Raw genomic sequence first — 15,862 nt, forward strand, 5'->3', positions numbered from 1 at the left:
CTTCTCCTCGGAACTCGCCTTGCGCGCTGTGATTGTGGATTTGTCCCCATGATTCACTTCTTGAGTCTGCGACAGAGAATAGGCTTGGGAATAACCTGCTGGCCGATATTTGCACTTTGGTTGATAATGAGATGGCATTTTGGATCGTTTGCAATTCTGCTTAATTTCGCAGGCTGGATTATGGTTTTTCTCCTCATAAGTCTTGCGGTCATGAGAATTGGTGCGCATTCGGAATTATCTTCGGAATTGGCAGGGAGAGCAGTCGATGAGGGATATCATTCCGACCGGTAGAGATACCAGGGCTTGATTGGAGCCTGGAGACAGAGCTGTCCTGGATCCGGAAGCAATGGAATTCTACCACTTCTTCAACAACATTCAGCTATCCACTGAGAAGCAGTTATACCTCGCCATCTATCATCGATTCAACAGATGATCTAGCAGTGGATTGTAAGGAAACCGTGAAGTCTGAATCTCGATCAGAGACAACCTCTCAAGAACAAAGGCGAAAAAAGAGGCACTGAAAAGGCAGACTCGCATTGGCAATCGCACTCCTCCTTCAGACAATGCACCGTCCGGTCTAGACTTCGGGACCCCACTTGAGCTTCTTCACAAAGTTAGCAGCTACTCTCAATGTTTGACGTCTTTCCCGAAGAGCTTCCTGATCACCAACAGCCTGATTGATGATCGGACGATTGAGGCAGCACGTGATGGGCAGTCTTCTCAACAGTTCCTGGAGATACAAGTTCTTGGATTCGCCCCACCGTTCGTGCGGAATCCTACCAATCCTGATCGCCACGTCAGAATGAGTTTTCCAAACGGTTCCGTTGGAGATCATGATCTCTTAAGTTCGTTCTCTTTCGCGCTTCCGCCCCTTTTCATAACCGACGGAACACGGCTTCCCTGCGTCCGCTGCAATGCAAGGCTGAAACGGTGAAACGGTGGAGGCTGAAACCTCTACTTCTCCACACCTCGAACAGGAAACATCATTATCGCGGAAAAGCTTCTTTCCAACTCTGCAATCTTCACTTCAGGCTGTATATCTCAGATCTGGCCGAGACCATCGAAATCTTATTCCTGAATCCAGGAATGAGGAGCCGGATTTACCAAGATGGCAAAAGGATTATCCAGGCCTCAGATCCTCAACATCATCGCAGCTGATGTGACAACTCGACCCGCGCGCGCAAATCTGACGCAAGCTATGTATCACGGTCGCCGCAAGCCTGTGCCCCTCTTTCTCACCATCCACTCAATAAGGTTATCGACCCGTTGATTGAAGGGAAGTTCCCATATCGGATGGGATGATCCTTGAGGAGACGGAGAGACGAAAATGCGATGCTGGTGGCGATCATACGCTTGACTCGAAATAGGTCGATAGATGATGAGATTTCCATCGTATGAGAGGTGAGGTTCCAAGAGGGGAGACTCCACAGAGCTGGGTATATGACCTGATACCTCCATCCCTGGCCAACAGTGGATTCCAAGAGACACCTGTCACCACAGCAGACAACGCACAGCTCTCCTCTTTGACCTGCATCCAAACTTTTGCTGCACGAATGGAGCCCGAAAACTAATTTTATTTTATTTTATTTTAAATTCTATTCTTATCAAGCTAGCTTGATTTTTATTCATTCTGTGCTGTGCACAACCCTTCTTGACAGATTCTTATTTCTTTAGCCCTTGATGTTCCTTTCGTCTTCGTGATAGATGTCATTGTCACGAATCCCGCTTCAGCAAGTCTTTCGTTCCGGCTCGAAACCCCGCTCTCCATCTTCCTCGTCCACCTCCTCGGCATCTTCTTCGACTGGTGAATCGGGTTCGACTGCTCCATCGACTGCACCTACCGCCTTTCCTCTCATTCAGAACCCTTTCAACCCTCCTCCACCGCAACAGCAGCAGCCACAACAGCAACTTTTCACATTTGCGTCTCTGCCGAGACTCAACACGATGGCGTCTCAGGCTCCAGTTCTGAGAGGGACGAGGACTCCCCAGATGTTGGAGTATGAACGGCAAGCGGACGAAAGAGCGAGAGAAGCGGAATTGATGGCAGAGGAGCGTGAAAGGATGTTAGAGGAGATGGCGAGGATATCGAAGGAGCAGGATAGGATTGCGCAGGAGGAATATGAAATGAGGCAGTACTACGAGGCAGAGGCTTTGAAGCATGCCGAGGAAGTAAGATTACATCAGGAAGGTACGTACATTTATTTCCATGGGCTGCATTCGCGATGGGACTTCATTTTGGTCGCTTAGCAAGGAGGTCTTCCGAATGCGAGCAGAGAAGGAGAGCAGCTACTTTTGCAACGCAAAACAAATTCTTTCAAGAACCAAGCTAACAACACACCCCCAAGAAGTCCGAAGACACCAAGAACGAGTGCGTGAGCACGAGCGCCGAGTCCGCGACCACGAAGCATCGTCCGAAGCCTTCGCCAAAGTCATAGCCATGCCAGCCAAGCCTGGTCGAGAGAGACAAATATCATTTATGAGTCCGGCAGCACGGACCGGCACGAATCTTAGTGCGAATGGGGTGAACGGGAATGGGAATGGGTTCAATGGCGCTTGAGAGAGTTAATGGGTGGTAATTCTAGTGTGAGACATGGAGTTCCTTGAAGTACTATGTAAGAGGGGCGGATGAGAGTGGCCAAGAATGGAGGACAGCGTCCAGGTGATGGTCAGCTACTCTTCCACAAAATGCTTCAAGCTGAGTTGTGCTGACCAACACAGCGGACGTAAATTGACATTCTATGAATGGCAGAGGTGTTCAACGAAACAAATCGGAAAGTTGCGCGGCCTAGAACGCTCATAGGAATAGAATAATGGCCAACGCCACAAAGAATAGGATTAAGAGCAGGGCCTCGATAGAGTTATGTACAAACAAGGACGGCAAAGGTCGAATATGGAGTTTGGAGCGGTGACGATGTTACGATTTGTATGAGTTTGAGGAATGGTAATGTATAGCTGTATGCATGTATGTATGTATCAAGATGTATATTTGGAACGAGGAAAATTACTGCACATTTCGAGTCAACATTGCAATTTGAAAGAGTCTATGCCGAGGTTGGGACTCTGAGAGTGATCGAGTACAAGCGAGCAAGACAGTGGAGCCAAAGTGTCGAACAACAAGCTGCATAAGCAAATGGTAAACCTGTCATATTCGTAACGCTGCAGTTGAGTATATCCCAAAATGGTATCAATCTCTATTCGTTCTTGTCCCATGCACCCAAAAAATATTATTACTCCCCACCATTTTCTCCACCTTCTCCACCCCCTCACCTCACAACACTCACCTCCTCAAAACCCCCTTCCCCATAAAATCATCCTCATCAACGTCCACCACCACCCTCTCCGGTTTATGAATCCTAACGACCCACAAAAACCAATCCTCCACCACCAACAGATTCAACAGAACATCATTTCCCCACCACGCAACCCCACAAACCAAGCTCCCCGCTACAGCGTCAAGAATAAAATGATTCGCCGTAGCAATGATAGCCAGCAAGATCAGACTTGGATAGAAAGTCCCAACGCCGATGCAGAGCATGCGTGGCCAGGAGGGAAGCGTGATTTTGGGTGCCAGAGAGGGGTGAGAGCGGTTGAAAAATGGGAGGATGAATGAGCTGGAGGATTCATGTGAGGGATTTAATGGGATGGTGGCGATTGTTAGGCCGATCAGGAGGGAGTATCCGAAGTGGAGGGATGGCATGGCGGCGAATTTATTGGTGAAGCGGTTGTCGGTCCATATTGAACCTTCGCCTCCGGGACCGTGGACAGTGTCTACAAATCTGCGGCTGTCAGTAAAGCGTAATATCAGCGGAGATGAGGGGAAACATACCCATAGCTTCGAGCGAGTTTGCCAGCTTCGTCTTGGGTGTTGTCTGCGCTTAAAAGGCGGGGAGGCATGCAAGGCCACGCGGTAAAGATGACAAAAGCAAGTAAGTTGCAGAAAGCCATAGTTCTCCTCCTCGACTCGTACAATCTTGGACCAGCTGGCGAACCTTTCACCTCTCCTATGTCTTTGCCGCGCTGACTTTCATCAAGTCTATTCCGTGTATTGGTATAGTAGAAGAGCCAAATGAGAAATGCGATCGAGCCGGGGATGTGGATGAAGGAGTATGTGCGGTTGATCCAAGTCATGATGAATTGGTTCTGCATGAAGAAACGTTGGATAGGAAGTTCGAAGAACATGTGCAGTTTCTCCTCCATGGCGATTACTTGTAGAGCATGTTTTCGTGCGGCGAATACAGTGCCTTCGACGATCCAGACAGCTGTTGCGGCGCGACCGAGTTGGTAGACCTTCTGCTGTTAGTAGATTGCCAGAAAATCTATTAGAGGGGATTACCCAGTATATCAAAGCCCAGTACCAGCATTCGACCAAGAATGGAAACTTTTCGAGCAGGCGACTCAGAAAGTAACCTCTGAACCTCCTAGTATTCGGTGTAGTGACCTCTTTCTTTATACCCCACGCACCAAGCGTTCTCGTTCTCCATTCCGGCTCTTGTGTAACCAGCAAGGATGGCGAAGTCGACCTCGCTTCTCCATCTTCCTCGATATCTCTGTACGTTGCATCGTTTGAAATTCTTCGCGTATCGTTCGGTCGTCTCCTTCTCCCAGGCTCGAAATCTCGATTGATCCAAGTGCCGCCAACAAGTAGAGCAATGACCACGAGGGGCTCAGCAACCGCGCCTATCCCACCCATATTGACGCGTGGAATGTCACCAGAATGTCACTGCTGGGTGTGTGGTGGTGTCCCAGGGCCTTTTATGAGGCTCCGGGGCGGCTGGAGATAAGCTTAAAATATGACGTGAATAGCAAGGTCCCGAGGTTTCCGAGATATGCAGAGTGAATTGTGAGCGACTTGCAGACAGTGATTACTCTCAGAAAAAGCAGAGCGCCAAGAGCGACGCAGGGAGAGAAGGGAGAGAAACACAGAAGGATCTTGACATGAAGAGACAAACAAACTGATTACCGGACCCATCAGGTAGTCCTTCCTGAGTCCTGACACAGCATATCGACCTTTTGGTGAATTTGGTGGGATGGAAGAGGAGGACCGTCATGCGCGCGATTCCCATGTTCGGAAAAGTCGGAGCCAGATTCTGGATAGCCGCCCACTTGGCACGACGGTACGCTGACTAGAGCTAAACATTTTCGGTATACACTTGTGCATCAAGCATTGTAATCAAGATTTGTGGTCCGAAGTGTGTAATCTGATTTGTTGCAGTATGATGGTCGTGTGATGCCAAGGAGAACGATGGAGGTTTTGATCTGCAGAGTAAGAAGTGAGATGCAATTCTGGTTGGCGAGAGATCTCGAGCTCGGAAAGCGGGAGATCGTTGGTCGCGAGGTGGAGTGGAGTGGCTGGAGAAACCTCCGGAAGCTTATGTTTGGACGGGATAGATATCCGACACGTGAGAGAACAAAGATTTTCCAAAAGCTGCAGAAATTGAGTATGGAAATAGATGAATTTGATAATGTAGTGAAGGAGGAAGGACTTGAGTCGAGACATACTAGGCTGGTGAAGCATCAAAATTACCGACCACGTGAATGCCAAGCCTTTTGCTCCGAAACTCCGAGCATTCTCGACGACACTCTTCTGTTCTGCTCTGCTTCCTTTGACTCATGTAAAGAGATGCGGAGGCAAGGCCTCTCGTGAAATTTCTCTCTGCGAGTTCTGTGCCTGTCTCATGGGCTCATCGTTTTCATTGTGAGAATGTAAACAATCAAGTTAGGGCATGGTAGTCTTCCTTCGTGATTCTAGTACCGAGCCCGAGTAGAGCCTCAGCGGGACGCTTTCAGTCATGACTGAAATCGAATAGGAAAGGCGCGTGCTTATGAAATCACAGAAGAAAGAATGTCTGCATATATGGTTTCCAATCATCAAGTTTGTTCTCTTGTTTTCCGATCTTCCAGTTCTGCTTGAGACAGAAGCAGAACCTCATGTGAAGCGTCGGAGTGTGTTGTTTTGTTTTTTTTCGCAGTTGTTGTGGCTTTGCACGTTTCAGGTCGTCGATAGCAATGATAGCAATGATCCATGTTGGTGGTGACTTTGTGCTGAGGTGCTTAGCTGTCGGGCCCGGCTGCGTTGTTCTCGGTGGTGGACATTGGACCTCCAAATTGAGGTTGCGTTCCGGTTGAAGTCAGCAGCCATCTAGGTCAGTAAGACGAGCAACTCACGAGTCTCTTTCGAATGATGTCTTGGTCCAATTGGCTCTCGAGTTGGTGTTTGATTGTCTCCGAAGGTTTTTCTTGTTCAAGATTAGCAGTGTCGTTCAAAGTTCCAAGATTGATACATACAGTCATTGTTCGGCTTTCCTATTTCCTTCATGTGATTTCTCTTCTCGCACCAGCGTAGGAGAGCAAGCGTCGGAGAGCTTTGGTGATGTGAAATCAACGAGATAGTAGTGCTTGCTCATCCATCTCTCAAATTCCTCAATGGGCATGATTGTTGTGAAGATTTTGAGAAGTGCTTGAATCAAGTTGTTGAAATTCGTGAGCGAAGCTGGAAGTTTGTTGTTTTCTGTATTTTGTCGATTCAACTTGAGTGTTTTTGAGGTGCATTTTGAGGATGTCAAGACTTGATGGCGAATATTTGAGTGTTTGACTGCAGAAAAGTTCGGCCAGGACTTTGGCGGCAAGGACGAAATTGTTGTTTTTTCGACCATTCGTTGAATTTCGGCCAGATCTGATGGATTGCTTGACTGAGTACACTTCGTTGGTGACAACTTGTTCGATTACTTTGATGATTTCCAGACATTGTCCAAGTTGGGTGCGTGGAAAGATCTAGAACGGCCAAAGAATCAACATCAGAGAAAGATACTATCGCCTTCTGACCAACGAAGGAGTGGCCTCTCGAGGCCCTCGCAGCTGAGAGAAAAGAACTGTGCGACACGTGACGCCAGACCTTCCCCTTTTCTGCTAGGCGAGCCAAACTCAAAATCAGAAATAGTCATATCAACAAGGGCCCAGGGTTTTCCTTCACATGTACTCATCATAGAAGATATGGTGTTCGCACACACACACACAAATCGAAAATTTACGAATTTGTGAAAAATCAAGAGCGAGAAAAGAGGGGAAAGCATGGAGAATGCAGATAGCGAGATCGCAACGTTGGAAAGTGCAAAAAGTTTATGCAAAACGACGAGAGCCTTGCGAAGAAACTGAAATGGTACTTACAGATTGTTACTGGCATTGCGAATTGTTCTGTTTGGTGGTGTTTGACATTTGGAAGAGGTCGCTGCTCCTCTCATCAGCGCCTGTTCAGAACGTTCTTGTCGAGGACGATAGTCAGAATACAAGAATGCAAGATTGACTTACTCGTGAGCTGCAAATGCTTGTGATCATGCTTTGCTGCACTTCGTGCTGTTGGGAGCCATTTTTCTTTTGATTGTCTACGAAAGTCAGCCATCTTTGTGTGTGCGGAAGGTGCGATGCGTAGGCAGGTGAGGCAGCATGCCACCATGAGATCAATCGATCTTTGTGATTGTTGGAATTTGAAGTGAAATACTTACTTTCTTGGTCGACGTTGTTGTTTTGTTTCAATGAGGTGGCATTTGAAATTGCCTGTTGGATGCGTGTTGGCCGAAAGTGTAGAAATGTATTGGTGTGCGTGAGGGAAGAAAAGAAGAAACTGAAAGTGGGAGAAAGAAGGTCTTATATACTGCTTTCTGTTACCTGTCCATGAGCTAAGTGGAACTACAAAGTTGAGTCAACATCGTGATGTTTTCACATTACCAAATTCTAATTCCATAAGGGCATCATGAAAAGGGCCCGTGCTCTAGCCTTGACTTTTTGGCGTTTGAACTATCGTCGAGAGACATCACCATCTGATTACTGTGGACATGGAACCTTCGAGTCACAAAGTTATGCCGGATATCCTGAAGCCAGTTGGTGTCATTAAGTAGGTAAAAACCGTCGTGGGAGATCCCAGAAGATTTCACGGTGCTGGTGGTGATCAAGCGCACTTCATGATATTGAGAACTCCAGGAAAATAGCATAGTATGTGAAGCAAATGAAAAAAATGCTCTCTGAGCCTCAAGATGAGTGTGGAGGGACAACAAGCAGCAGTTCAGATTCCTACCTTGATCGATGCTTGCCGATCTGGAAAGAGCTACTTTGATCTCCGTTCCTAAGGACTTCAAAAATTTTCTGAAGCTTCAAATGCCGATCAAATTAAAGACTTCGAAGCAAATCTCAGACTTGAAATGGTCGTCTTCAGGGCTGAGGTACCCTACCTAGGTAAGACTCTTTGTGAGCAAAAACTCCCGGTCACGTGCAGTGCATTTACACTGCATCTAACCCACCTCATCCATTAATCACAAATATATTGGCAAATTTCTATGAACATCCTGCATCAATCCATTCATTGCTACTCACTCTCGTGCCTCAATGCCAATGTGCGAACACTTTTAGGTTTCTGGCATGATATTCCAAGAAACACTTGCGTTGCGGCTGCGCCCTGTTTGGCTCGCTTCGGCGGTGTGGGACTGTGGCTGAGACACTGAGGTGTTCAGCGGATAAGCCGACAGCCAATAGGAACCAAGATATATATTTCTGCTGACCAGCAAATCTGCCCATCTTGAACATCGAACGACAATAAATGCGACGACCACCCAAACAGCCCATTCTTTGTTCCTACATTCCACGAACTCCAGAATACTTGATCTCAAAACCTACAAAGTCTTTCTCTCAACCTCAAACATTCAGTACCATTCGGATTTTCGACGACAAAATGAACACCTCTCGCATCCTGAATCAGCTCCAGAAGTCGTGGACGCTCTCAATCTTGCTACCTTCGGTCGCACTCGTGGGTAAGCTTATTTTTACCTCCCAGATGACAGTTTTCATACTAATGGTGGGATTTCAGGGGTCTTTGGAATGACTTCGGCGCCAAGGCATTCACCTCTATCCGTGGAGCATTATCGGAAACGGGTGACAGCAAGTCAAATTCTTTCAGTGTGAAAAGGGAGGGTCGCTGAACTTTCAACGGCACGAACTTTTTGGAGAGTTTGGGATCAGCTTGGGAGCGACATCAACGCTGGGATTGCGATGCAGTGTCTCGTGGGTGACCGAGAAACTATGTGTTATGGGCGCTTCTCGAAACTACTTGATGTATGGACAGATGGCAAAAAAGAGTGATAGAAGGGAAGATCCGGTCATCAGTGGAACAGTGGAAGGGAGTGCTAAGAACTGGGGAGGTTGGAATGAGAGATTAGGAGTTGTTCGTCAGGATGAGGCTGGGAGGTTGAGCAAGATTTGACAGAGCGAACAAATCACTGCCTTGATCTCTTCAATGCAAAAAAATTAGTAATCCCAACCACGAGCCGCTCTAATCGAAGTGAATCATATGATATTCTCATCCCATCACATGCAGTTGTGATAGAAGCGCAGTTCCCTTCTGGGAGCGGGTGTTAGGCTCATTCTTACCTTGTTGTCCCCAATTTGGTGGGAGATGGACCGGGGCTCAGATTTCTTGACCAAGTTGGCAGTATGCAAAAGCAACGAAATGTCTGATGTCTATCTGCAATATACTACTCTCCTGAAAAATGAAAGGTAAAGAGATAACGAACTTCTCAAAGGTCCCCTTTCTGTCCCTTAGTACCCGACTGTCCCTTTGCATGCTTGTTCGCCGTCTGCTTATCGACCAGCTTCAATGGTCTATACGCAGGATCCCACATCTGCTCTCTGATCCACTCTTCCAGATCCTCATCATTTGTCGGAATCCCTTCCTCTGTTGCCACGCCTTCCTCGACCGCTTGCTTGATCACTGCTCTTGCGATATGAACACTGATCTCTCGAACATTCACGACATCTGGCAAAAGTCCCTTGTCCGGATCTTTCAGAGCAGGTGATTGTGCAGCAAGGGCCTTGACAGCTGCAACGAGCATCTTGTCTGTCAAGAGCTTGCTGCGAGAGAGTACACAACCGAGTCCGATGCCAGGGAAACAGGTCGAGTTGTTACATTCTGCGACTTCATATTCTTTCCCTTCATACTTAACAGGTGGGAATGGAGATCCAGTAGCAATCAAAGCTTTGCCCTTGGTCCACTGATTAATGTCCTTGGGATCAGCTTCATGAAGACGTGTCGGGTTGGAAAGAGGGAAGATGATAGGTCGATCCACGTGAGAGGCCATTTCTTTGACGATTTCTTCAGTGAAAGCTTTAGGGCGTGTCGAGGTACCAATCAGGACATGCGGTTTTACTTCTTTGATAACGGAGAGGAGATTGGAGTGCTCCTTTCCTGACCAGTCGGAGTCCTCGCGGGCATATGGAACTTGGGCGTGAGTGAGTTTGTCTCCCTGGCTCTTGAGCAGAAGGCCAGGTTTGTCAACACACCTAACTTTGTTAGTAGATTCAAATGAAGACGCGACAAGTCTTACCAGATCTGTTTCGCTGCATCCTCTTTTGATTTGCCACTATCGGCTGCAATGGCATCTCGAACTTGGTCTGCAATTCCGGTGCCCGCTGTTCCTGAACCAAATACTACCATTCGCATATCAGCTAGCTTGAGATCACTGACATGGAGGCCAGCCATCATGGCAGCTAAAGTAACACAGCCTGTTCCTTGGACATCGTCGTTGAAGCAGGGGATCTCTGGCCGATAACGATCAAGGATTCTGCGTGCTGCATTGTTGTTAGAATAGTTTTAGAAGGATATGGTATCTTGCCGTTTGGTAGTCCAAAGTCCTCGAAGTGAATGTATGCTTTGGGATACAACTCCCTTGCGGACTTGACGAATGTGTCCACAAATTCATCGTAAACTTTGCCACGGGTCCTTGGCTTTCGTAGTCCGAGATATAACTCGTCATTGAGGAGCTCCTCATTGTCTGTGCCACAGTCCAGAACGACGGGTAAAGTTCGATTTGGATGGATACCAGCACAAAGAGTAGTCAAAACCAGCTTGGCAACTGAGATCAGAATGCCACCAACACCCTGATCTCCGATTCCGAGGATTTCTTCTCCGTCTGCGTAGGATTAGCGTGATGTGAAGTGCTAGTCTGAGGACATACCTGTAACAACAATGTAGTCGATATCCTCTGGGCCACCCCACTATGGATAAATCAGTATGTAATTTTGATAGAGTTCCAAGAGCCGAGAAGTACATCCGAGGAGCTGTGACACATTTTCTTTGATGAACAGCTCTCGAGGATGATCCCGAAGATCTCGGCTCCCAGAGTGAATACAAGACAAGGGCAGAATTTGACGTACCTGAGCGAGATCTTCATGGACTCGGCCAATGTCGTTGATGTTTAGGAAGCATCCCTCTGGTCTTCGGAAAAGACGGGAATAATTCTGGATGGCATCACCTTCCGTGGGCGTGTAGATGATGGAGAACATCTCTTTCAGGTGGTCTTGAATCAGCTGTGTCTGGTTAGCAAGCTGCCAGGTAAGGGACCTTTGGTGGCTCGAAGTGCACTTGAATTTGCCCAACATGGCAGCGGCTTAATTTTGGCTTGATCAAACTAAGACCCATGCCTCGAAATGGGCATATTGAAGTTCTGGAAGCTTTGAACCATGCCCATCTTCGTTCACCAGCCTTCACACGTGATGTAGAGAACTATCACGTGTAGATTATTATCTTGTAGAACGTAGCCACCGAAAGTAGTATAAATAAAGGGTGGATCAATTGGTAGGTGCGATCGAAAAATGAATACTGCTCACTCTGAAATACAGAACTTGATTCTGCTCTGCCAACGACGTCATGAAGGTGTTCTTCGCCAACGCATCTGTAATCACAAGCTCGGAGTCAGTATTTCTCATTGGTATTTTGAGAGTAGATACATGTTTTAGGAATACACTGAGTGAAATAATTCTTGAGTATAATTTCAGAGACGGGAAGGAATAACAAGCTGTCCTCTGAGAACTTGAGACGTACCTTGCCGGCTCGAGTACTGCTGATAAGCTCTCTTTACCTGTTGGTCGAGATTGTGCACATCTTGTGGCAGAAGTCCCGTCAACTTGAACTGCTTTCTTTCGTTGGAAGGAAAAGCAGCGCCTTTATTGAAGTACGGAGTGTTGAGAAGAGCTGATCCTGTCAAGGCACAGTCTTGCGGACCACTGGTGCTGAGTGGTAGGTGGCCGAACTGTGGATGCTTTTCATTGGGCTTGGTTTCTTTATGGATTGATGACATCCGACGCTGAGGGAGTTGTCGCGACATGGCTGATGTTGAGAAGAGACGATTCGCGGTGAATGGGAGTCGTCGATTAATATTCATGAAGCAATATTTAAAGTGGTTGAGGTGAAGTTTCCAAGTTATATCGGAGTCTCGAGGAATCCTCAACTACAGTTTACAAGGATAAAGTTCAAGCCAGTCAGACGCATGAGGGCAGTCTGATTAGTGTGCTCGAACCATGATGCACCTTGAGATGACGTTGCTTTTTTCATCTGCAGCGAGGAACCGAGAAGCTTGATTCGACCCACTCTGGAGAATCACCTGTTTAGAGGATATAACAAATCGATACGATAAGCCATTCAGGAACACGGGCTCTTAGAAGGGAAGTTGATTCGGGCTCGGAGTAGTACAAGCGTCGAGAGGCTTGGACGTTTGGCCTGAATCTCATGAGAAGTCACATGATACTTACCTGAGCTGAAGACACCTGCACTCCCGTCCCATCGGTCACATCGCCGTGAAGAGAAGTTCTCGAGGCAAACAGCTTTCATAGAATGTTCCATTGCATCTCTTCTAGTGGGGAAGGTGGAATGTGTATGTAGGTACTCTAGGAGCCACACTCCAGTAGCAGGGTCTCATGAAGAGAAGGAGCATGGACTATGATGGCCCTGAATTGGTCTTGCAACACTCCTCTGTGAAGAGGAAGTCCCGAAAGGCGACATCTCTTCTCAATCTCCATTCGACCTCTTCACAAGACGCGAAGATGCCGAAAGGCCTTCAAAGAAGGGCTCATATGGTGCCACGAAGGCTGAGTGATTGATCAAGGTGCTGCGGAAGGTTCTGTGATTGGGAGAAGAATGTTACTAGACCTTTGCTGCCAATGGCAGAGATAGAAGCGTCTCAATGTTAGAGTTCTTTTGCTTCTATGCAAATATCAAGACTGATCTGATCGTATTTGCATCAGATTTCTCTGGGAATTTTTCGAGACAAAATTGGTCCCAAATAAGGTTTCCAATCTAGTCTTACAGTAGCCTAGCGCCGGTTAGCGGCTTCGGCGGATCATCAATCATTCAAGCCTTCCAAATTCTTCTCCACCACAACAATTATCAACGATATCTATTGTCGCTCTCGCTGAGCATCGTCGAAATGGTTGGGAAGAAGAAGCGCGGTCATCCCGACATTGAGGAACTCCTCGCTCGTCCCTGGTGCTACTACTGTAGGTTTCTCCACGTCCTGTTCACCAGCGGCCAACATGCTAACGTGTCAAAGGTGAGCGTGATTTCGATGACCTTAAGATCCTCATCTCCCATCAAAAGGCTAAACACTTCAAATGTGAAAGATGCGGCCGTCGACTGAACACTGCAGGAGGTGAGTTGTGCGTGTCAGGCTTTCCAATCAATTACTGACGAGGCGCAGGACTCTCCGTCCATATGAATCAAGTCCACAAAGAGACTCTGACCAGCGTCGATAACTCCCTACCAAACAGACAAGGACTGGAGGTGGAAATCTTTGGTATGGAAGGTATCCCGGAAGATGTTGCTCAAGCACATAATCAGCGCATCATCGCAGGTTTCTACCAAGCGGAGGCTGAGCGACGAGCTGCAACCGGTAATCCTGGACCCGGTGCGCAAGCTGGCGGACAACCGAAGAAGCCCAAGTTCGAGTCCCCGGCAGATCTCAAGAAGCGCTTAGCGGAACACAAAGCACGAAAGGCGGAACAGGCTGCGGGTGGAAGCAGTGGTGGCAATACTCCTGGTGCACAAAACAGTCCTCTTGGACAGAGCCCAGGTTCATTTGTGAGTGTCCGAATCCTCTTCATCCTGTGCAAAGCTAATAGATTGGCAGAATGCATCTCCCTTCCCTCCTCCGCAGAGTGGCTATACTGCTCCTCAAGCTGCTGGTAGTTATGGCTCATTCTCTCAAGAACAATACACACAACCAACGCCAGCCTACCAACAATCGTATCAGCAGGCTCCCTTCTCCGGCCCCCCAGGCTCCTCATTCCCACCTCAATACTCGCCCGCGCAGTCGTTCCAGGCTGGACAGTCGTTTCCTCCTGGTAATGGCTTTCAACAAGGCTTCCAGCAAGGACAATTTGGAGCTGGCTCACCACCTGGCTCTTTCAATGGTTACCAAGGCCAACCTTCGCAAACTCCTCCGCATGGTGGCGGTCTGCCAAGTCGCCCGCCCAGTTTACCTGCTGCGCCTGGCCTTCCACAACGTCCATCATTCGGTGCTCCAGCGGTCGCCCCATATCAAATGCAACAAATGCATCAAGGTCCCCCACAAAGTGGATGGCAAGGCAATGGATGGAAAGGTCAAGATCAGAATTCAGCTATGTCATCAGCTTATCCTCCTCACTCACAAGGTTATGGAGATTACTCGACTAACGCCTCTTCGGTGGATGACCTGGTTTCAGGTGCTGCCAGAGAGGCTGATGACATTGACGAGATTATCAGAATGGCTGAAGCAGGTATCAAGCCCCCAAAGAAAGGAGAACGTGTATCAACCCCGGTACAAGCATTGGAAACTACCGCCACACCTACTCCTGCCCCCGACATCAAGCCTGAAGCAGTCGAGAAGACCGAGGTGCCCGACAAGCCCGAACAAAATGAGAAGAAGTCAAAGAAGGAGAAGCAAACCAAGATGTTCTACTCCGACAATGAGTTGAGTCCGGAAGAGAGAATGGCCAAAATGCCCAGGTACGCATTTGTCCCAGAAGGAAACACTGAAACAGCACTTGTCAATGCCACTACATTACCAGGTGTTGCCGGCAAAGTCGACACATGAAGATGATGGAGCTTCGGCAGGTCTACCGACTTTCATTCGTCCTTTTTCCTTTGGCTTTTTTCGACACGTACATATTCACTCCCATTAGCGATCTCGACGACTCAAAAGCAACTACATCGAACGAGAGATAGTTCGGGCATGGGTGGTGGAAGAGCAGCTAAGTCGGCAAGACCCCTACTTAGATTCTGTTGTGTTCAGCGTTACTTAGGAGTTCTGCATCCTACGCCTGGTAAGTTAAGCAGGCAAGACGGAAAATACAAGTGATGGGATGTTGGAATGGTCTTGACAGCTGCACTTGGAAGAGAATCGACTTGGGACATGCAGCTTTTGTAAGTACCTGAAGGTTGGCGATCTCCACATTGTGCACTTCTTCTGAATCAAGATCATTCTCGTATTTGCTTTGACCTGATTGAAACTCGCTTCCATCCCTTTGGCTCGCTCCCTCTAGAGAGCTGCAATAAGACTGCTTCCAAAACCGACAGAGTGGTCAATCTTGGGGAGACCCCGCCAAAGTTGGTTCCGACTTTGTTACACGTGAATGTACTTTTCTATTTAGGCAATGATTCCAAGAGTCTTGATTGGTGCAATTATTTACTACTAACCTTTAGTTCTCAGGCAACATCCGAGCTGCAGACACTATAATCAAAATTATACTCTGGAGTGGATTATGGTCTTCAGGCTAAATGCATCGTGTCAATCTACCCCGCGAAATCATTCTGCCGACTCCGCAGCCACCCCTCAATTCAAGACTCTTGTGCTATTCGATAATCTAAGGCGAGTTCCAACAATCGTTTTTCTCGGCATGATTTGATTAAATGCAAGGTACCAATTTCTTTACGTGCTGTTTTTATCTCGTATATCCAGGTCTTCTCATCCGTTGAACCGGACGATCACCAGCCTCTCAACTTTCAGAGGCGGGACTGGGACCGTCGGCTCCATGGTCATTCCATAGTCCACTCTAATGATCCGCATTT

General features: G+C 47.7%; 5 protein-coding genes across 5 annotated transcripts; 3 read left to right on the forward strand and 2 right to left on the reverse strand.

Annotated features, from left to right (window-relative positions):
• Positions 1–1,989: 1,989 nt before the first annotated feature.
• LY89DRAFT_634912 (uncharacterized protein) lies at positions 1,990–2,462 on the forward strand (the record flags this gene model as incomplete). Its single annotated transcript, XM_018211413.1, has 2 exons — positions 1,990–2,188; positions 2,346–2,462. Coding segments are annotated over 2 exons (315 nt in total), but the record flags the coding sequence as incomplete, so codon positions are not given.
• An 815-nt stretch (positions 2,463–3,277) lies between these two features.
• On the reverse strand, positions 3,278–4,690 carry LY89DRAFT_663391 (uncharacterized protein; the record flags this gene model as incomplete). Its single annotated transcript, XM_018212701.1, has 3 exons — positions 3,278–3,776; positions 3,827–4,287; positions 4,334–4,690. 3 exons carry the CDS (start codon positions 4,688–4,690, stop codon positions 3,278–3,280), a joined length of 1,317 nt encoding a protein of 438 aa, XP_018079024.1.
• A 1,043-nt stretch (positions 4,691–5,733) lies between these two features.
• On the forward strand, positions 5,734–6,185 carry LY89DRAFT_26626 (uncharacterized protein). Its single transcript, XM_018206314.1, has 2 exons — positions 5,734–6,121; positions 6,169–6,185. The coding sequence occupies exon 1, from the start codon at positions 5,823–5,825 to the stop codon at positions 6,033–6,035; it is 213 nt and encodes a 70-aa protein (XP_018079025.1). The 5' UTR covers positions 5,734–5,822; the 3' UTR covers positions 6,036–6,121; positions 6,169–6,185.
• Positions 6,186–9,560: 3,375 nt separating this feature from the next.
• Positions 9,561–12,146, reverse strand: LY89DRAFT_693246 (uncharacterized protein; the record flags this gene model as incomplete). Its single annotated transcript, XM_018216620.1, has 7 exons — positions 9,561–10,323; positions 10,368–10,611; positions 10,656–10,952; positions 10,998–11,037; positions 11,197–11,349; positions 11,650–11,714; positions 11,864–12,146. The coding sequence occupies 7 exons, from the start codon at positions 12,144–12,146 to the stop codon at positions 9,561–9,563; spliced, it is 1,845 nt and encodes a 614-aa protein (XP_018079026.1).
• Positions 12,147–13,198: 1,052 nt separating this feature from the next.
• Positions 13,199–14,949, forward strand: LY89DRAFT_776739 (uncharacterized protein). The gene is made up of 4 exons (XM_018222072.1): positions 13,199–13,314; positions 13,368–13,466; positions 13,515–13,894; positions 13,944–14,949. The coding sequence occupies exons 1-4, from the start codon at positions 13,245–13,247 to the stop codon at positions 14,886–14,888; spliced, it is 1,494 nt and encodes a 497-aa protein (XP_018079027.1). The 5' UTR covers positions 13,199–13,244; the 3' UTR covers positions 14,889–14,949.
• Positions 14,950–15,862: the final 913 nt, after the last annotated feature.

The sequence above is a fragment of the Mollisia scopiformis genome, assembly GCF_001500285.1.
Source record: "Mollisia scopiformis unplaced genomic scaffold LY89scaffold_1, whole genome shotgun sequence".
Lineage (NCBI taxonomy): Eukaryota > Fungi > Ascomycota > Leotiomycetes > Helotiales > Mollisiaceae > Mollisia > Mollisia scopiformis.

Excerpts from the sequence above, each read along its gene's own strand:
- LY89DRAFT_26626 (XM_018206314.1), top strand. The coding sequence starts at position 5,823 with ATGAAATCACAGAAGAAAGAATGTCTGCATATATGGTTTCCAATCATC.
- LY89DRAFT_776739 (XM_018222072.1), top strand. The coding sequence starts at position 13,245 with ATGGTTGGGAAGAAGAAGCGCGGTCATCCCGACATTGAGGAACTCCTC. Across the intron at positions 13,315-13,367 it reads TCGTCCCTGGTGCTACTACT|GTGAGCGTGATTTCGATGAC; the intron begins GTAGGTTTCTCC and ends AACGTGTCAAAG. Across the intron at positions 13,467-13,514 it reads TCGACTGAACACTGCAGGAG|GACTCTCCGTCCATATGAAT; the intron begins GTGAGTTGTGCG and ends GACGAGGCGCAG.